Below are 22,424 nucleotides of genomic sequence, written 5' to 3' on the forward strand. Positions count from 1 at the left end.
CCACTGCTAAAGAATGCACACTTATCAGTTTGGTGACAAACACTGACGTCTCATTAACAAGAAAGACAAAAAAAAATGAAATGGGTGAAACAATGAATGGTAGTATGGAACCTCTAATGAAAGGGTAGGAAATAGAGCTAGAAAGTCGAACAATTAAAATTTGCTGTAAATAAACTCTAAAAATGGAGGCATGGGCCTCACTTTAAAGAAACCAGATGTAGCATTTTTGACAACTGGAATAGGCAGCAGAATGCAGCGTGAAATAAATGGACTTCGGAACCAGCTGCAATTCCATGGGATCTCGCACAAGTCGCCCCTCTCTGAATTGCAGTGTGTTCTGTAAAACAGGTATAATCAGAGGAGATAATATACATAAAGGGCCTAATGTTAGAAGACATATTCCCCTTACGAAGTCAGCATTAAGTTATGAAAGGTGTTTGTTTTTACTTTTAAATAATCTTATGTCAGAGTTCTCTTAAACAGTGCTTCTGGCAAATTTAAAATGTGAAAACGTTTACAAAACTTCAATAATTGTTCAAGAACAATCTCAAAAAGGAAGGCATACCCATTTCTTTAATTTGAGTGGAGCTACAACTGGGGAATGGTAAAAGAATTTTCAATTTAAAGGAAATATCCAGGAACACAATTTAAGGTGCAGGAGAGCTACAATTTGTCAGGTGAAACTGTTGCTAATTCAAAGGGAAAATGGAGGGGGTGAAGTGCACATGTCAAGGACATGGAAGCAGGTCACAGTCATAAAAGGCAAAGGACTCACAGGAAGTCTTTTTATAAAGACAATGTGCAAACAACACTTCAGAAACTCCAAGTCCTAGGGCAGTCTGTATAAAGCAGTCATGAAGTAGACTCAAGACAAAGTAGTGCACAAAGCAGGAAAGCTCAGTTTTCTACAAAATGATCCCAGAAGCAAACTCCATCATCAGGAATCAACACTGCTTGCTTACCTACTCCCCAGAAGGCCTACCATGTGCAGGCATCCACACTGTGTTTAACAAACAGGTTTTTCTTCTGTGGAACTGCAGCTAAAAACCCCCTTGGCTTGAATCTTTCTGGGCCACCAACAGGCTAGCTGGTAACTGTTTCTTTTTCTTCTACCTTGTTACACGATTGTCACTCTGATCAAGCAAGCACTTCTTTAAAGAAAAGGCCACTCATTTCTGGTAAATTCCTGGTTCCTTCAGGCTCACACTTTTCCAGACACTAAAAACCAATTTATTTCCAATATCCAGATAAAATTTCCAAGAAAGATGTTCTAGTCTATTGTAATGTTCTTCTCTGTGGTACTGGAAATTCCAATCAGTGGGCCAATCAATATATGTGCAAGCCATCGTAATTAGTAGCAATAGTACAGCTGAATTTTTGTCATGTTAAATCACATATTTTACAAATTATTAACCCAGTGTTTATTTAAAGGCTGCATTTAACTTAATTCTCTAGTAAACGGTGTTACCGGAATTCCAAGTGTGGACTTTAAAGTATATATGCAACATAATCACACTCTTTTAATAGAGTATATGTGCAAACACAATCCATACTAACTGATAAATCTCTTAATACTAAATTAAGTCATTGTAGTGGACAGCCATCATCAACTGTTATTGAAGCAATCCTCGTTCTGTGTTGTTCCAAACATCAGTCACTGTGTTAGCATTAGATGAGCATCATAATCAATGCGAATCTTAAAAGACCCAAGAAATCAAAGCCAAACACAGGCTGAAACAAAATTCTTACACAACAGGGCTCAGAGACATAGCACACAGAAGATAAAATCCATGTTTTGGTCTCTCAGCTTCAATACCTCCCAAAAAGCATTTGTTCTACTTTTCAAAACCTGTAAGCCTCTGAAAAGCCAGGTCCAAAATATTACATATCACCTAAGTTTTAAACCAATGACTCAATCATTACTGCACATTAGAATCACTTAGCATTTGAAAAATACCAATACCCACTCCCAGAGATTCTGATTTTATTGCTCTGACACAAGGCCCTGCCATTGATCTTTTTTAAAAGCTCCCCTGGTGACTCTAATATGTAGCCAGGTGGAGATCCACTGCTTCAAACTAATACAGCCTTTTGGGACAATAATTGCTCTGAGGTTGATAAACATGCTTTTTGCCTTTTAATGAGATTTTATTAAAACGATTCAATTCATTCCATAGCTAATGAGCAACCATTACATGGCAGGCACTGTGTTAAGTAATGGAGAAAGATACATATGTTCCCTGTCCTCAAGAAGCTCCCTGTTTGCTAGAGAGACTCATGAATAAGAAACTGTATTAAATACAGTAAGTTGCTCTCAAGGTACAAGCAAATTCAGCATGCCTCACAAACTGGCATGTCATTCTTGAGCAGGGGTCATGCTGCATCATTCCAATTGTTGTATATGTCCTACCAAAACAGGAAAGTCAGAAGTTACAGATTACTAAGAATCCTAAACCCAGGGCAACTATTCAACCCATGCAAGGTGAAAATGGTGTGCCTTTTGCTATTCTCTTGCACAGAAACTCCTGTACCATGGAGGTAGGCATTTCTATGTTTTAATTTGGATGAATCGTCCTAAAATTTCCTTCATGTAATATTACTGATTGTACACTTACTTCTAAAACTATACACTTGCAAAAGATATAGTAAATAGTCATGGCGTAAAACTTAACAAATTTCCTGCATTTGCATAAAATCTTTCTTTCCCCCTAATTGTTACATTTGTGAGGACAAGAAGTTTTGGGACTAGGATAACGTCCCATCATTGGCAATTTGTTTCAGTCACTTGAAAGATGTCACACAGGAAAATGTTATGGAAACAATGGGCATTCAAAGAGCTTTTCTAAGACTTTCAAAAATAAGAAACAGGGGGAACAAGCTGAATTTTCTAAAAGAAGATATGGCATCCTCCCAATATTCCTAGCGAAACAGGCACATGATTCTCTCGCAGTGGATGAGTGAATGAGTCAGTAAGTAGTGAGGTAGGGGAGTGAGCAGGTGGTCAATTGATCTTGAAAACTGAAATCCGTTTTAAAGTACCTCAGTGGAAATTTAAACCTATTAAGACCTAAGGGTCAAAAACAATTTGTGATACTAATTTGGTATACAAGAAAATCACAATTCTAGAGAACTTGGGTAGAAATCAACAAAAAGGTTTCCAGTACAAGTGAACATCTTCAAGGCCTTTCTGTTTAAAGCTAGAGTTGAACAAATGCTAAGTTAAAGTGTATGCTGTCAAGGTCCCTGCAAGAAAATCTCAAGTGAATTTCAATTTCCAGATCAATATGTGCTGAGACAATTTACCAGAGAAACCTTCAACCTTTACACAGGGTGAGGAACACTATCATTACGTTCTTTACCAGGAAGGCTACCTTGAATTCATTATTTCACGAAATGACACATTATAAATGGCACTGACCAAGTCAGATTTTGTAGGGTATGAATGAGATTTCAGGTTCACAATACTTAAGGGAGCCATACGGTACCTATCACCTCAGAATCTGCTTGCTCTCCACTCTTATGCAGCTCTAAAGCAACAGAAAAGATTAATTTAGTTCTACCAGAGGTTTTCCTGAAAATATTCTATCAATTATAAGCCAGGAGAATACTGATTGTGCTAATGTGATGCCGACCATGTCATTTTGATATCAAAAGAAATAATATCATCACTCTTCCAGACCTTAAGGAATCAGAACCGGTTACTATCATTGATCCAATGATGGCTATATTCCGTCATCACGATATAATTAACATTTTAATTTCACATATTCCAATTATGACTTTGCTGGCTCATTTAAAGCAAGTATAACTAAGAGACAACAAATATCATTCACCCACACACAGAATCATTTGGGAGCTTTTGGGAAACCCTAATTTACCTTCACTGGGTGCTAAGAATGAAGAAGCCAAGGAGATTAAAACAAACAAACAAACAAACATGTTTGTCTCTACAGAATGTTGTTATCCACATATGGCTGTGGAGCACTTGAAATGTGGCTAGTCCAACTGAGAAACTGATTTTCAATTTCATTTCATTTTAATTAATCACAATTTAAATTTAGAAAGAGCTATCGATTAGGTTATTAGAAAACTTTTAGATATGTTTGGGAAAACTTGGGTGTGTGAATCTACTTTTGCAAATGGAAATGTCATGAAATCTAAATACAGATCAAGTATTTCAGATGAAAATGTAGCTCCGTGTCAGAATTGAGAGGTGTTGTTAGTGTAAAATACACATTGGATTTCAAAGACTGAGTACAAAAGAAAGGATGTAAAATATCTCATTAATAATTTCTGCACTGCTTACATGTTGAAACAGTAATAGTTTGGATCTAGTGGGCTAAGGAAAATATTTTATTAAAACTGCACCTATTTGTTTCTAATTTTTTTAATGTGATCATTACAAAATTTATATACGTAAAATTTTTATATAGAAAATTACATATATGTCTTGCATCATAAACCTTTTGGACAGCGCTGCTCTAGAGCACTTCCACAAGCACTTTATCAGGGCACATTTGGATATCCTTCCTCTAGTAGACAGGCTGGTCATGTAACAATAGGGGCAAGGAGTAACGCGTCCTTGTATCAATTGGGTCTGAGGAAAGTGTGTAGCAAGCTCTCCCCATAATTTCCTCATGTGAGGAAACACTGTAATACCTCAACATAGAAGGAAAAAAATGAGTTATCAGCACTTAAAAACAAATTGAAATCCGGTACTGCAGACAACTTAAAAGGGATACAGCCAACTGGTCTAAGGTCTTGGTTTCATTTCCCAACTGCGGACCTTAAAATAGACAATAAAGCACCGCTTCAAAAAGAGGTAAAATATTTCAATGGAAGCTACCTGGCAGTCCTTCATAAAGAAGCAAAAATTGCTCTTAAATTTTATCTCCTCAACTTCTCAAGGCACAGCACACACGCTGAACTAGAAAATCAACTTCGGATCGCCAGCCTTTTCCCTCACCAGCAAATTAGCAGGATTGTGCACTTGGAATACTGTTTGACAAGAATGAAAAGGAAACTATTCAAAACAGATTTAAGGAATGGACAATTAGATGAGGAACTGCAGATTTAATTCTCAATCAGCACTGTGATTAATCTGATTCCCTGCTTTTCCCTAGTGTAATTATACAACACAGATGAAAGGATGAGCATTTGGACTGTCAGTTCTATATTCTAGACCAGCCTGGTGACTCAAAGCAGACGGCTCTACCACACGAACCACCACCATCCCAACAACAGTCGAGGGAAGCCTCGAACACTGATTTAACAGTTATTGCATAACGAGGCATTAAAAATTCGGATACCCCCAACTCTTTCCACGCTGGTCTACACCAGGTGAGGAATTTGCTGAAACTGAACGCACCCCGTCTGAAAATGACCCCCTCCAATCCGGGCATGGGGTGAACACAAAGACATCTATCTAATATCCTGCACAATAGACACACACCCCACAATTAAAAACCCTGGACGTTCTCTCTCTGTCACTCCATGCAAGCAGAGGAAATGCAAGCTGCTCTTTTCGTTAATGGTCTGTGGTACAGGCAAGGTAACAATAACCCAACTGTTCCCAGGAAGCAACTATAAAATTGGGTCTGCCACGTCCCTGTGCAACCGTCAGATAAAATGCAGACAGCGGATTTCGGCCGGCCCCACGCCTCGTGAGGTGGCCGACCTCGGCTCGGCGGCCTCCATGGATCGCTGAGAAGCCCCCGGACCCCCGCCCGCCAGGAGGTCCAGGTACACGTCTATAAATACGCCCGGGTGAGGAGGACGAGGGAGGCGGAGGAGAGGGAGGGCAGGGGGCATGCCCGGAGCGGGTGCCGGTGCGGGAAAACCCGGGCATCACTGAAATGCATTTTTCCACACTCCCGCTCCCTCGCGAGGGGACTCACTTGCCGATCACCTCGCACAGCTCGTACACGTCCTCGAACAGCACGTCGTCGTCGGCCATGGTCCGGAGGGGACAGCGGCCGCAGCGTGGAGGGCTCCGAAAACGGGGGTGGGGGCGCCAAAGAGCTCAGTGCCCGGCCCCTGGTTCGCCTCCTCCCCTCAGGACCCGCGAGCCCTCGGTGCTGAGGACGCTCGCTCGAGTGGGGCTGCGAGGCCCGGAGACTGCGGCGCCTTCCTCTGCGGGCGACCGCCCCGGCGCGGGCGGCGGGGCCGGGGCGCGGGAGCGAGGGCGGCCCGGGCCCGGCGCCGCCCGCCCGCCCGCTGCTCCTCGCGCTGCTCGGGCCGCGCTGCCCGGCGTGCGGATCCTCGGGGACGGCGCGGCGCCGCGCTCTCCGCTTCTCAGCCGGCCCGGGCCGCGAGGCCGCGACCGCTCCCTCTGCCGAGGCTGGCTCCGGCGCGGCGCGGGGCAGCTCAGGCTACAAGGGGGGCCGCGGCAGGACCATGGAGGGAGGATCGCCGCGGAGGGAGGTGGCGGCGGCAGATCGGCGCTGGGGACCAGGAGGCGGCGGCAGAGACGCTCCCTCCTCCTTCTCCTCCTCCCGCCGCCGCCGCCGCCCGCCCGAGAGTGGGAGGGGGCTTCGCGGGACTGGCTGTCTGTGCGGGCGGGAGTCGCGGCCGCCGCCTTCAGCTCCTCCTCCTCCGCCTCAGCCGCGGACCAGCTAGCGAGTCCCCGCGCACCCGCCTCGCGCACACACGCCCTCTTCCCCCCCTACGGCCGCGCGGCTTCCAGAACCACAGGCCCCGCCCACTCCAGCCCGTCGGGAGGCGGTGGCCGAGAGACGGGGAACCGGGCTGAGCGGCGCATGCGCGCGCCGCGGGCCACGTCACGGCGAACGGGCGGGCGTCGGGGATCTAGAAGGGGCGCGGGGGGGGGGGGTCGGCCCGAGGGGCGCGCGGGCAGCAGCTGCTTACGCGGGTGCGGGTCGGGTCGTCCCTTCCGCGACTGAGCTGCGGGAGTGGAGGGGGGGGCAGGGACAAAAGATCCACGACTGAACGCACGTTCTTGGCTCTCTGCGGCGAGCGCTTGAACCCCGGCCGCTCCCCTCTCTTCTTTTGTAACCGCATGAAGCCTTGCCCAGTTTTTGCTGTGGAAAGAGGCTGGGAAAGGGTCCTAATGAATGAAAAAAGCTAAAGAGAGGTGGAGAGGCTGTCATTCCAGACCATGCTAGGCGGCGGATGCTTTTAGTGCCATTCTGCATTCCTTATTGCAAATGAGGGCTGGTGAAGGGGGGTGGGGGTCGTCCACCTACAAGAATTTGAACCAGACAAAAAACTGTCCAGGAAGGTGTGCAACCATAAGTGACAATTCCTAGAGATAAGCTTCTCTCACATTCTGCCCCAAACTTGACAAATTCTTATCCAGCGCTTGCCCTCAGTAGACACAGCCTAGAGACAGGTCAGGAAGGCAGGGACAGACACTTTAAGCCCCTTAGTATGTCGCCTCCCCGCACCGCCAAGCTTTCAGTACCTACCCTTCTTCTGTACTCCCTATAAATGTTAGACATGTCAGGATAAAAATGCAACTAGGGGGAGTGGATGCACAGAGTCAGCCAGGGAGTGAGGTTCTGGGTGTTGCCGCTGTGCTAGGTTGTATTCAATATGAAGATTTCTGTTCAACTGAGCATGTGCAGAATGAGCCAACGCCATCAGACAGGTATATGCCTCAGTTAAGGACCAATAAAAAAAGTCTTTGTTCCTCTGCACAGCACAAGTGCCCAATTAGTTCATAAGTCATCTTCTAGAAATCACCTGGTAAAATTCTCAGTGCGGTAATAAAAAAAAAAAAGAAAGAAAGAGACAGTATGTGGAGGGGTGGAGACTCAGCCTATTTTCTCTTTAGAAACGTTTTGTGCAAACCCTTGACCACTCCCTCCAGACACTGAGAGATTTGTCAGTGTTAAGGATTTGAGTACTAAACGCTTTTTTTTTACAATGCAAATCAGAGGGAAAATGTAATTGTATGAGAAGGTCTGCATTCTTTCCCAAAGAGCTTGTGCATTCTCTAGACAAGGGAGATTTAGAGCCTGAGAAACATTGCCTCCATTGAGGGTCCAGCAATTCCAAGTCATTGTCACCCAAAGTTGGCATGTCCACCTGGTGCACAGTGACCCCCTCACAAGTCACCTAGTCAGCTTCATTTCCTCTCCCCAGCTCAAATCTGAGTTATGCCAAGACATATTAACTTTATTTTGGGGCTTGTTATCTTCCACAGGGGTTTATACTCAGAGGTAGAAAAAGACAATTATAAAATTGTGGAGTTGAATTTAAAAAAAAAAGACGATTATAGAGATAGGATTGCACCCTGCTCGTGGAATCAGTCAGTTTAGATCTGGAAAGAGCCTTAGACATCAGCCTTTCCAACTCAGTCATTTACAGATGTGAGGAATGCCCTCTGCATGGGGTAGCAGTTCTGGGTTTGACTGGGATTGTAACCACCTCACCCAGAGAGGTGGGTCCTAATTCATTAAGCTAATAAATGTAACCTTCTTGACTTAATCAGCTCTTGGCATTTCTCAGTTCCTGGCCTTGAGGGGCTCAAGGTCTTCCAATCACCACAAAGCTCAGGACTTTCCCCAACAATGATCTTTCTCCCCACCCCAGCCCCCAACCACCCCATTGGCCTTGAACAAAAAGGTATGCAGCCTCAGTTGCTGCCATCAGACATCTGTATCTGTGAGGGTAGTCAGACCTGAGAGGGAGGTGGACTTGAGGGGCAGCAGGATGATGTCCTCAGTGACATTATCAATCTCTTGTTTAGCCAACTCTCTACACTTCCGGGTCATATAGGGCAATGAATTCACTTTATTGTTTAAACCACTTGGAGGTGAGCTTCCTGTTAGTCTCAGAGAAAGCATTCTACATTCTATGGTACAACAAATGAGAAAAATTCAGAGGAAAACAGATGTCCATGGCCACATATTTCACTGAACATCTCATCAGAGCCTAGGTCTCCCAGCTCCCAGTGTGGTATTTAGTCATGCAGGAGTTTTCTGCAAAGCACATCCCTCAGAACTCATAGCATGCATTGTGGCTGGAGGTAGCTCCCCTCAAAGCTTTTAGGGGCACCTGGGTGGCTCAGTCATTGAGCGTCTGACTTTGGCTCAGGTCTTTATCTCAGGGTCCTGGGATCAAGCCCCTGGTCCAGCCCTGGGGTCAGTCTTCAGGTTGGTCTCCAGGTCAGGCTTCATGTTGTGGGGTGGGGGGGGTCCTGGATCTGCACTCAACAGGGACATTGCTTCTCCCTCCCCATCTAACCCTCTCTCTGTTCTCTCTCTCTCTCTTTCTCTCTCCCTCTCAAATAAATAAAATCTTTAAGAAAATAAAATGACCAAAGTTTCCAAATGAAGATAATTCTCTGGGTTTCTTACAAAAATCTAATACTCTTCCAACAAATATAAGCCCAGGTATAAGTGGTCAGGTGTCAATAATCTGTTTTAGTTTTCACAACGAAAATGTTAAAGTAAAAAAAAAAAAAGAAAAAAAAGAAAAGAAAATGTTAAAGTAACTGGGTGCATCAGATATATTGTGTTCAGATGTTAGTAATAACTGAATATAACAGCAGCTTAGACAAATGGAGGGCTTATTTTCCTCACAGAGCAAGAAGTCTGGATATGGGTTGTTACTAACACTGGATCAGCTACTCCACAGTATCATCAATGACCAGGTTCTTTCCTTCCACTCTGCAACCCTGGACATGTCAGCCTCTCATTCTCAGGCTTGTTCTTTCACCATCACAAGATGGCTACTACAATTTCCAGCACCGAACTGCATTCAGGGACAGGATTCAGGACCGCAAAAAGGGTAGGCGAGGCCATTTTGCTCCTTCTCCCACCTCTTATTTACGGAAATAAAGTATCTCTTTCCCACATCACTGGCCAGAACAGAATCTTGTGGCAACCCTTGCCTGCATGGGAAGCGGGTGACATGGATATTTGACTTTTCCTGCCTCCTTTTTGGAGGTGGGCAAGGGAGAAGCAAATGGGGAATGGACTTTGGCAGCCAATCAGCAGTATTTCCAATGTTAGGAAAATTACCAATGAAATAATTATAGATCTTCATTATAATGTAGATATACCTCAAGTGTATAACTGACATAACTTTACTGATATACATATAATAACTTTAAACATTCAGAAACATTTAAACACCCACAAGGATGGAGTTGGTCCTAGAGAAATTTGATTCTCAGATGTCAGTGGAAACTTCAATGACTTTGAAGCATTGGACTTCCTCACAGTTGCATTAGACATTCTCATGTTGTTGGGCTCCCACATAATTTCAACATGACACAGATATAATCGGGAAAAACACACTCTAAGAGCAATATTAGCATGAGAACAACACAGAGGTTAGAGTGGCACAGGGCTAATTTAGGCAATTCAGAGTTCAGCCTCATTCTGTACCTATGATTGTTTAAACATAGAAATTATTACTGAATTAATGAATAAAATTAAGACTGACACTGTTCTACGAATGAAGTGATTGCCTTGTGATATAAGTAGGATACTCTAAGCTGAGATGAAAGACACTGTCAGTGTCTCCAGAAAAAGCTGCATATTCTAGACTTATACTCTGATATCATACTGTGAATCATTTATTTCATATTCATCTTCTTCAACATCATGTTGCAAATCGTTTATTTTATATTCCTTCAATGAATGTCTAATTCTAGCCACTGAGGTTACAGCTACAAATAAAGCAGATATGGTCTCTGCCTTTGCTAAATTTTGCTCTAAAAGAAAACAAGTATCAGGCACCTGATTACAATGAAGAGTAACAGTCATTAGGTTGGGAGAAATACGGGGAGCTCATAGCAGGGGGACCTATAGGTCAGGGAAGGCCCACTGAGGCAATGTTTAAGGCGGAAGAAAGTATAGAAATTAACAGGGTGGGACGAACCAATCCTAGGTAGAAAGAACAGCATTTGTGAAATCCTGGAGGTGAGCGAGCGAGAATATGCTCTTTCGGAGAAGTAGGTCATGGCTGAATCAGAGTGTGGGAAGAAGGAGGTCAGAGGTGTTAGAGAAATAGGCAGGGGCCAGATAGCAGAAGATGTCAAACACCATTTTATTTTTATTTTTATTTTTTTCAAACACCATTTTAAAGAGTTTGCCCCTTAGAAGACCACACACTTCAGTGGCACTAGAGTCTTACGTGTAGACTGAGCACCACCCACCCCACCAAAGGTCCATGCATGAATGGAATTCTACATAAATAACTCTTCTCTTTATATTTGGTGCACACCCCTCCCCTAGTCACTTTTAAAATATAGATACTTCTGTAGTAAATATGAAGTCCCTCCAACCATTTGAGCAGACACTGTAGGTACTGTGCTAGAATCCCCTTGCTCCCTTTTACTATTTTGGTGTGTGCCCCTCCCCCAGCTTCAGCATCTTTTGCTTCCAGAGCCCACACCTGTGACTTCAGAGGACTTCCCACAAGCTCCTGGAATCACTTTGCTCACTTGGAAGTGCCTGGGCATTTAGGTCTCTCTGGCTTTTAGTGCAGGCATGTAGAAGCCCTTCCCTGAGGGAGAGGGGGACAACTTTGGAGGTTTACTAACAGCCTGAGCTCCCCTTGGGAACAGGACGCACAGGAATTTCCCTGGCTCCTACCTCTTCCCTCTCCTACTTCTTTCTCTCATTCCCTAACAGGTTTCTCCTGGAAGTTCTTCCTTAATAAATCATTTGCTCATGAATCCTCTTATCAAGATCTACTTTGGCAAAACCCAAACTAAGACAGTGGTGTTTCTCCAAGTGACCATTGTGGGGCGCCTGGGTGGTTCAATGGGTTGAATGTCTGCCTTTGGCTCAGGTCATGATCCCAGGGAGCCCCGCGTTGGGCTCCCTGATCCCTGCTACCTCTCCCTCTCCCTCTGCCTGCTGCTCCCCATGCTTGTGCGCTCTCTCTCTCTCTGTCAAATAAAAAATAAACTATTTTAAAAATGGTGACACTTGCATCTGAATCACCTGGAAGTTTATGAAAATTGTTTAAATGTTGACTTCCAGGCCCTACCCATGACTTACTGTATTTGGATGTCCTAAAGAATGTCATAGTGATCTATATTTTTATAAGCTCCCCAAGTGAGCCTTAAACATCTAAAATTAAGTACCACTACTCTAACACCAGCCACCGAATAAGCTCTTTGAAAAAAAGGAGTTAGTGCTGACTTCATCACTAGCGTGGAGAAACCATAAGAAATGCAAAAGAAGGGATGCCTGGATGGCTCAGCGGTAGAGCATCTGCCTTCAGCTCAGGGTGAGATGGAGTCCCACATTGGGCTCCCTGCAGGGAGCCTGTTTCTCCCTCTGCCCATGTCTCTGCCAGTCTCTCTCTGTGTCTCTCATGAATAAATAAATAAAATATTTTTTAAAAAGAAATGCAAAAGAACACTTCAGGGAGCAGAAATGGATTTGCCTACAAATGTGTTTGCTTCTGTAAAACTCTGCTTACCTAAAGATTCATATTACCCTTCTTCCATTAATATCAATGGGCAAGTCACTGGAAACTTTTGTTTGACAGTGGAAACAAGATTGTCTTTGGACACAGCACAGTGCTGCTATACACTGAACATGTTGTAGCTCAAAAGTTAGCTACTCAAGATCACAAGTATTCACTGGCATCTTGGAGACTCAACAGTTGTGTTGCTTGCTAATGCAGATTGCAATAGTCAGGGATTGCAACTTTTGGTTGCAAGTGACGGAAGACCCAAACCAGCTTAAACAATATGGAGAATCTATTGGCTCACACAACTGAAAAATCAAGACGTGTGGTAGCTTCATGTTAAGACTTGAACCAGGACTCAAATGATGCTATTTCTTCTAGTCTTTACATTCTATGGTACCGGTTTCATCCATAGGTTCCACAAAGTGGCCCCCAGAACTTCAGGCTTTCCCCTTGAAAAAGCAGAATAGCTGCCACTGTTCCAGGCTTCACCTTCTTATACATCAGCATCCAGGACAAGAGAAAAGGAGTGTGATCCAGTAGGTCCTGCCCATGTTCTAGGATTCACTGTCTCTCATTGGCCTGGTACTGAGGCACATGACCATCCCTGAACTACTGACTGTAGCCAGTGAGTGGGAGTCACTGAATAATTTAACCGATCAGGGTCCACTCTTGAGCTGGATATGGGAATCAATCTCTTGATTGAGAATAAAAATTTAAAAACCAGAAAAGGCTCTGAAGGAAAATCAGATACTTTGGGCAAGAGATGGGCAGAACAAGCAAATGTTGGGAAGGCTTCCTAGTTTTCCTAGTTACCTAAATATGGGCATTGGCTTTGTCTTAGTATGTCACTTCTTTCTCCATGTTCAGCTAGTCACCACATACTGCCAATTTTTCTTACAAAATGTTTTTTTAGATTTTCTATTTCTTTTCCATTTCTTTAGTCTCTACCCCAATCCACTCTCCCATCAACCCATATTTAGATATTGCCTCACTTCACTCACTAGGCTCCTGCCTCCAATGCCTTATCCAATCCTATTCACCATGGAGAGACCCACTTGAGGCCCATGAAGAAGGATCCTGAGCATCTAGAACACTGCCTGGTGTGTAGTAGGCATTCAAGAAGTATTTGTTGAATGATGAATAAATGAATGAATGTCTTCACAGCCCTTATCATTTCCTAGAATTCTCTTTGTTTTGTGTATAGCCTTTCTTCTTCAACCTTTGAACCTAGAAATTGTCTAGAACATAGTAAGTACTTCATATGTATTTCTTAGCTAAATAAGTGACTATGTTTCTTGAGTTGGATTAGAGTCACTCATAATTAGAAGAGATTGAAGAGCCAACAGACTCAGTTAAAGTGGTTGGATTCTTGGGAAGAAAATGTATAATGGGGGGCGCCTGGGTGACTCAGTGATTGAACATCTGCCTTTGGCTCAGGTCGTGATCCCAGGGTCCCATGATTGAGTCCCACATTGAGCTCCCCACCGGGAGCCTGCTTCTCCCTCTGCCTATGTCTCTCCTCTCTCTCTCTCTCTCTGTCTCTCATGCATAAATAAATAAAATCTTAAAAGAAAATGAATAGCGGAAGAAACAAGATTTTTATACGGGAGGGGAAAGTCACCAGTATCAGAGCAGAAGACTTATCAAAGAGAACAGGGCATTGGATTTATTTCTGCTGAGAGCAGTTCTACTAGCTATCTTTTGTGTGAAAAATTAAGTTAAATCTCACACAGCATTTGGAATTTTCCCTTATGTCTTCACTATGAGAGATTTCAAAGGTAAAGCAGGAAATTAAATTGGTGTCTCCTGAATTTCCTCTTCCGGGTTTCCTGGTGCTTTCTTTCCAGGTTCTACTGGAAGATTCTTTAGTTCTGCTAAACTATCATATTATGTGGTAAAAACACACAATCAGCTGCAAAATATCCAATGGGTGACTTCTATTGAGCCCAGCCCTGGCTAAGTTGCAAAGAGTCATGTAAGTCACCCAAGCCTCAATGGAAGGGACTACAATTTACTATGCTAAGTTCACTGTGAAAAAGGTCAAGTGATTAATAAATCACCAACATGAAATACAAGCCTATGGACACTGGTAGGTTTAATCATTCACTCTCCTCTGGGCACAGATGGTGGAGATCCTTTCTGGGGGTCTTTTCTGGCAGTACAAGTCTGCAAAACTCTCAAGGAGCTCTTTTTTTCTTACCATCCTTTTTCATAAATGATACTTTATTTTTATAAATGGAGACTCCTTTCCTGAAAAATCTTTTTTCTTATAGAGATAATCTATAGTGTCAGGATCTGCACTAATAAGATGTTTTCCATTTTGGTCAAGAGAAAAAAAATCACTATTAGATTTTCCACAGGCTGTTTGTGGTAATTCTCAGATCTGATAGGAACTCCTCAATGATATTTTGCTGTAAGTATTCTAATCAAATATTTCCCATTCAAGCTTATTTACCCTTGTTATCTATTTAAAATTGTCTTGTAATGGAGACAATAGCTAAGAAAGTAATCTTTTAAAAGACAATAGCAAAATCAATCTAAGGGGAAGAGATAGAGATTTTAATGGTCTGTAAAATATAATGGAAGGACTATTTATTGAGGGCTTATTATAAATGCCAGACACTGCGCAAAGACATGACACATATTTCATTTAATCCGCATAACAACTTTATGAAGTGGATATTACTGCCCTCGTTTTACAGATGAGGAGACTGAGACTTTGAGGGAAGTTTAATGTCCCAACAATCACACAGCCAGAAAGAGATGGACCAATGTTGGAATGAGTCTGCTAGTTTGCAAAGCCTGAATCACCATGCACCCTGACACTGGCTTTCTTGTGTTCCTTAGAGGCAGTGCATTTTATTTTCATTTCTTTCATAGTAAGGCAAAGTATGCCTCAGGCAAAAGGTACAATGTGTTGAATAAAACAAGAATAACAGTTCTTGCTTATTGAAATGTAATTTGGTAGTAAGCACTGTGATTAGTGCCTTTCAAGCACTTATTTGCTTATTTAGTAAAACTTTATTGAGCCAATACTACATACAAGGCTCTGAGGAGACAATAGTGAGCAAAATCAACACGATTCTTACCCTCTCAGAGATTTCATAAGTGAGTGAGGGGGGCAGACATGAATCAAGTACTCACACAAGCAAATGTGTAATTATTTCAATGGGGGTGCCAAGACTATTCAATGAGGAAAGGGCAGTCTTTACAACAAATGGTGTTTGGAAAACTGGACATCCACATGCAAAAGAATGAAGTTGGAACCTTACCTTATAGTGTATTTAAAGATTAACTCAAGATCAACTAAAGACCTAAGCATAAGACCTAAACTATAGGGATCCCTGGGTGGTGCAGCGGTTTGGCGCCTGCCTTTGGCCCAGGGCGCGATCCTGGAGACCCGGGATCGAATCCCACATCGGGCTCCCGGTGCATGGAGCCTGCTTCTCCCTCTGCCTGTGTCTCTGCCTGTCTCTCTCTCTCTGTATGTCTATCATAAATAAATAAAAATTAAAAAATTGTTAAAAAAAAAGACCTAAACTATAAAACTCTTAGACAAAAACATAGGGGAAAAGCTTCATGATGTTAGAGTTGGCAATGGTTTCTTGGATATGACACCAAAAGCATTAGCAACAAAAGTAAAAACAGATAAATAGAACACTATCAAAATGAAAAACTTCTGGGTATCAAAGGATACAATCAACAGAATGAAAAGGCAACATGTGAAATGGAAGAAAATGTTTACAAATCATGTATGTGATAAGAAGTTAAATTCCAGGATATAAGAAGAACTCCTACAACTCAACAAAAAACCCAAATAACCCAATTAAAAAATGAGCAAAGAACTTGAGTAGACATAGACTCCAAAGAAGACATATGAATGGTCAACAAGTGTATGAAAAGGTGTTCAACCTCATTCATCATTAGGGAAACACAAATCAAAACCACAAAGAAATATTATCTCACACTCATTAGTGTAGCTGCTATCAGAAAAAAAATAAACAAACAAAAACAAAAAAGTGACCAGAAAATAACAAGCTTTGGTGAAGATGTAGGGAAATTGGAACCCTTGTGCACCACTGGTGTGAATGTAAAATGATGTACTTGCTATGAAAAACAGAATGGCAGCTCCTCAAAAAATTAAAAATAGAGCTACCACACAATCAGCAATACCAGTTCTGGTTATCTATCTAAAAGAATTGAAACCAAGTTCTCGAAAAGATTTGTACATCCCTGATTATAGCAGCACTATTCACAATAGCCAAAAGGTGGAATCAACCCAAAATTCCATCCATAGAAAAATGGATAAACAAAATGTGGTGTATACATACAACTGGATGCTATTCAGCCTTAAAAAGGAAGGAGATTGTGATACATGCTATAACATGGGTGAACCTTGAGAACATCATACTAAATGAAATGAGTGTAAAAGACAACTACAGTATGATTTCACAAATATGAAATATGAAGAGTAAACTCATAGAAACAGAAAGTAGAATGGTCGTTACCAGTGGCTGAGGGGAAGAGAGAAGTGGGGGTTATCATTTAAGGGTGTAGAGTTTCAGTTTTGCAAGAGGAAACAGTTCTGAAGATCTATTGCACAACAATGGGAATATACTTAACGTTGTACACTTAAAGATGATTAAGATGGTAAATTTCATGCTATATGTATTTCATCTTAATTCTACCTTTAAAAATGATTTTATTTATTTATAGTATATTTTTTATTGGAGTTAGATTTGCCAACATATAGTGTAGCACCCAGGGCTCATCCCGATTTTAAATGTACAATTTAAACATGTATCTCTAATCTTTTTTTTAAGATTTTATTTTTTTATTTGTTCATGAGAGAGAGAGACAGAGACACAGGCAGAGGGAGAAGCAGGCTCCATGCAGGGAGCCCAACGTGGGACTGGATCCTGGGTCTCCAGGATCAGGCTCTGGGCTGAAGGCGGCGCTAAACCGCTGAGCCACCCCGGCTGCCCATGTATCTCTAATCTTAACAACTCTATGAGAGAGCTTTTTATTGTACTCACTTTATGGAGCAAACTTAGTTTTAGAAAGGCTAAGTCACTTGCCCAAGGTGACACAGTTAGTCATGGGTGGAGATGGAATTTGAGCCCATTTCCTGAGCCTAAAGTTCATGTTCTAAACTATCACCCAACTTAGCTAGCTGGGTTGTCAAACAAATGAACCAAACTACCTCTTGCTGGGTTGGGTCCCTGTGGTTGGAGAGATAACAGGGCATCAAGGTTGAGAATGGAGAATGGGTAGCAGTGGGGGGTGAAGGGTCCTGATGAAAGGCCTGTATTGCGTGATTAGGCTAGTTCTTCTCTCTTCCCTCCCAAATGAGAACTGAGTGTAAGCCTGGAACCAGGATAACAGTTTGGCTTCCTTTATTTCTGTTCTATAAGTTTTCTATGTCTTTCCTACTCCACTGAAGATAGCATCTTAAATCCCAGTGGAAATAGAGCTTAGAAATGTTTAGTAGAGCAGCTGCCTTAAAAGCCTGTCGGTAGGGCAGAATGGCAACTAGGGCAAGTTCCTAAGACCAAGCCCTTGGTCACCTCCTGAGGTTGAAGTGAAATCACAGATTGCTTTACCCTATATAAGGTAACTGGTGGATGGGCACCAAAGAGCACTTTTTCCAGGGAAAGGAGAAAAAATGGTGACTGATGCCCTGGCCAGTCTATCCTGGGGGATTGGGGTGAGGGTGGGGGCTATAATCTGTTGGAGCTTCCAACCTTCAGAGTGAAGTTAGTGTAACAGTAAAGAAAGCGTTCCACATGGAATGGTCTAACAGACCAAGGCTGCTGCCATTGTAAAGACAGTGTGCTAGGCTAAAAGAGAAATTCAGGCAGTGGATGGCAAGACGAGACTTGGGGGTAGACTGAAAGGCTCCCTACTTATGTGGGACCAAATAGAGACAGGACTTTGGTCAAGTGGAAGAATATAGCCCCTCCATAAGCTCAAAAATACCTGGCTCACATGGAGGGGGTTGACATAGGTCACGGTTGCACAAACAAATTATAGCTTCATTCCCAGAAGGCCTAAAAGTCCCTAAAGATTCTTTATGACCATGATCTTGAAATATATAAAAAGGGCTGGGAAAGGATTCTAGGTATTTTGATAATGCAGCTTCTCACCCCAATGTGATCATTTTTAATAAGAAAAACCTGCTCCTCTTAGCCTGTGAGCTATTCTCCTCACAATGACTTTTTCTGAAAGCAATATAACAAACACTAAAAAGAATCCTAGATTCCATGATGGTCTGGAATGAATGTTTTAAGGAGACAAGGAATATCACTTGACTGGATTTATTACACGAAAGACCACAGAGACTTCATGGAATGGTCTGTTGAGGCTTTCGGGCCAAACTGGAAGTCAGTCATTCTCTTATGAATAGTTCAATGGAGATGATCAGATTTGTAGTAGGCTTATAGAAAAACTAAACTTGAATGTTTCCAATTCAGAGAATTCTAAGACATGGGGGTGGGGTGGGGGTTCTCTTTTCAAACCCGGGGTTATTTGAAGTCATAAAAACCCACCATTGAAAGTCATTATGTAAAAAAAAAAGTCATTATGTATCAACATAGGCACAGATAATTATACCACTATGAGCTCTTCTACCTCAGACTTTTGACTGAGAGGAATAAACACTGCAGCGGGTCTCTGAGCTGAAATTTGCTGAGTCATGAATCCTTATCCTTCCTGACCTGGGTGGTAGGACAAATGCTGAGGAGGGAAGCAGGGAGAAGCTTCCCTCCTCAGCTTAACAGTCATCATTTATGTCTGGAACACTGAGGCAGTTTTATTGTACCTTACCAGGGACTTGTGGGAAAGTATTGCCTCCTCTGGGAGACCAGGCACTGAGGCTGTACTGGAGAAAACAGTTACGGGGGAATGATGGAAGGCGTCATAGCTCTCAGAAATGAAGGGACAGAACACATTTTGGCAAGGAATAAACTGCTTTCTTCAGCCAGTTCCTATATAATTGGGTTTTAAAATTAATTTTCTTTCCCCTATCCACTTTAGCCTCTCTTGAATTCAGAGAGATAAACTCAATTTTGGAGCAATTCATTACTGTGAGTCATTTACTCATTCTTTCTTTTCATGCCTACTAAGTGCCTGGCAGGGTGCTTAGCTTGGGAGGCTCCATGATGGAGCAAACTGAGGAAAACAGCTTCCTCGAAGGATCAGAGGAAATGGATATGGAACGTAAATGGAGATAAGTCCTCTTGGGGAAGACACCATTTTGTGTGAAGTGGTAGGTTAATCTAGACTGGGAATCTAGGAGGGCGAGGCCAGATAAGGTGCCCCCAGCAGAGTCATGAACTAGGCCAAGGGCTGGATTTGGGGGTGGAAAAGTCTAGACTGAAGAAATAGCTCAGTCAAAGACCTTGTAGCTTATTTTAGGAACTGAAAGCAGATCTGTGTGGTAGGAACAAAGGGAGTGAGTGGGAGAGTGACCCAACATGAGGCTGGGGGGTGTAAGGATTTTGATCTCTTCAGGAAGCAATTGTTAGCTGTTAAACAGGGGGTGCAGTCTGGAAAGTATATTGGAGGAGAGCAAGAGTGGATGATGAATTTAGGCTTTAGATTAGCAGACATGATGATGGATTGCATGAGGGTGGCTGCTGGATGTTGTCTGTTCTCCGCCAAGTTTTCTATCTTCTCCATCCTGCTTTATGCTCTGGAAAGCTGTACTGTGCGAAGTTTGTAAACAGGATCCTGTGCCCTCTGGCTTCTGGTTGAGTTTAGCCAATGGGGAGCCCCTGTAGAGGCCTGGAGACTTGGAGGAGAATGAGGTCAGGGTATTTATTTACCCAATTTCATCCCTCCTAGGCTGCTTCTGGCTGGCTGTGTCCTTCATCAGAAGGGCATATTCCTCTCAAATTTACCTTCTGTACATGTCTCTCTCTTTCCAGATTACTGCTCCCTCCTCGGATCCCTTCAGGCCTAGGGGTGATGAAAGCTTTGCTCGTATGGCCAAGGATTTTACTATTTTCCTTGGATTTCTCTTTTTTCTATTCTGTGTGGTTTCTCTCTACTCACTCCTTTGTAAATAACCCCATCTCCAATGATCCCAGTTTGAATGTGTCATGTGTTTCCTGTTGGTACTCTCACTGGCATAGGTAGTGGCAGGATGTGAGGGGAAATGAATAGGTTACAAATGTAACCTCCAATTCAGAGGTTAAATTAAACCTCAATAAAGGAGGTTAAATTAGCAGGATTGGTGATTGAAAAAAAGCATTACTTATAGACATAAGAATGTTACAGTAACAGTAGTTTTATTTTTACCGCTAACAAAATAGATGCCATGGAGTATTTGCAGAAAATTGTATTTGTGTTCATTATCATTTACAGGAATTGTGATTTTCAAAAGCAGCAAGATTCCAATAGCGAAAGGGAGATGACAATGATGGGAAAAGTAATATTTGGTAATTCCACTTTTACCACTCCCCCTTCTCTTCTTCTGAAATCTGCCTGTTTTTTCTCTTCCACAAATATGTTGTTGAATATCTTAACAGGAAAGCTAGTCATATAATGGTAGATCCAAACTCTAGGCAAGGGCTTTCTCCAGTTATCCTGCTTATTTTTTTTTTTTTGTTTTTAGAGAGAGAGAGAGAGAGTGGGGTGAGAAGGTGCAGAGGGGGAGGGAGAGAATCTCAAGGAGAATCCATGCTGAGCAGGAAGCCTGACAATGGGCTCAAACTCATGACTCTGAGATCATGACCTGAGCCAAATTAAGAGTCGGGCACTTAACTGACCGAACCACTCAGGCTCCCCTTCCTGTTTGTTTGTTTGTTTGTTTGTTTTTTAAACATGTGTTCTCTGGTAGCATCCCCTGGGCTTTTGCTCCTAAACCCTTTACCATCACAGGGAAATACTAGCAAATCTATCGAAAGGTCACTTGTGACCTGTGCAATTAATTCGGAAATGTCCAGGGTTAGCCCTGCTTTTAGTGGGATTGTACCTAAATCATACCAGTGTAAATAAAACCTACAGGTTTTAGGTTCTTCCTGAGGGAGATGCCACAATCTTCTTTGGTGAGTGAAAATACCTAATGATGTGGCAGTCTGTGCCCCTTCCTGATTTCTGTGGGGATTAAGACTAGCTCATCATTATACTATGAATAAAAGATGCTCATTTACTTGAAAACTTGATCTTTCCAGAATTATCTGCCCGTTTCCTGAGTTCCCTTCTGTAATAGTTTCCCATTGCTGCTGTAACAAATTACCACAAATTTAGAGGCTTAAAACAACATACATTTTTTTCTCCTCTTACAGTTCTGGAGGTCAGAAGTCCTACAGGGAGTCAGCAGGACTGTGCTCCTTCTGTAGGCTCCAAGGGCAAATCTGCTTCCTTACCTTTCTAACTTCCAGAGGCCATTTACCTCTTTGGCTCATGCCCCGCCCCCCAGCCATCTCCAAAGCCAGTACTGTAGAATCTTCCCCTCTGTTTCTCTCTTTTTTCTCTTTCTAAGCCCACCAGGATAATCACCCCATCTCAAGAGCCTTAACTTAATCACATCTTTAAGGTCCCTTTGCCAAATAAGGTAACATATTCATGGGTTCCTGGGCTTAGAACATGGACATCTTTGGGGGGGCATTATTCAGCCCACCACAGCTTCATTCTTATTGAGCTACTCTATACATGACTTCTCTTTCCCAATTTCACCCTATTTGTTCCTATTTCCAAAGTGTTCTGATACTGCCTCTCTGCATATCAAAACCATCCTCCAATTCATTGTTAACTGAACAAATATTTTTCGAGTCTTATGCTAGACTTGGAGATAAGTGGTGAACGGGACACTGCTAAGATGTCACTTCCATCTGAAACCTACCAACTCTGCTTATATTTTGGGGAGGGAAGCCCTGAGAGACAAGAGTTGAACTCTGGGTTGTTGTTGTTGTTTAATATTTTATTTATTTACAAGAGAGAGAGAGAGAAAATGAATGAGGAGAAGGAGAGGGAGAAGCAGACTCCCTGCTGAGCAGGGAGCCTGATGTGGGGCTGGA

At 42.7% G+C, this 22,424-nt stretch overlaps 1 protein-coding gene and 1 pseudogene across 8 annotated transcripts in view; both read right to left on the reverse strand.

The window, feature by feature from the left end:
- The window catches only part of CASK (calcium/calmodulin dependent serine protein kinase), a 348,892-nt gene extending 342,307 nt beyond the window's left edge, over positions 1-6,585 (reverse strand). For 4 of the 8 annotated variants that reach the window (XM_055337539.1, XM_055337532.1, XM_055337537.1 and 1 more), the window contains exon 1: positions 5,898-6,584. In XM_055337539.1, the coding sequence (XP_055193514.1) occupies positions 5,898-5,956 (59 nt within the window). In that variant the 5' untranslated portion in view covers positions 5,957-6,584. Of the gene's footprint in view, positions 1-5,897 lie in introns of all 8 variants that reach the window. The other 4 variants (XM_055337533.1, XM_055337531.1, XM_055337538.1 and 1 more) reach the window with 2 other exon arrangements.
- On the reverse strand, positions 2,326-2,421 carry LOC129518971 (U6 spliceosomal RNA; annotated as a pseudogene).
- Positions 6,586-22,424: the final 15,839 nt, after the last annotated feature.

Source organism: Nyctereutes procyonoides, unplaced genomic scaffold, assembly GCF_905146905.1.
Source record: "Nyctereutes procyonoides isolate TBG_1078 unplaced genomic scaffold, NYPRO_anot_genome, whole genome shotgun sequence".
Classification (NCBI taxonomy): Eukaryota; Metazoa; Chordata; class Mammalia; order Carnivora; family Canidae; genus Nyctereutes; species Nyctereutes procyonoides.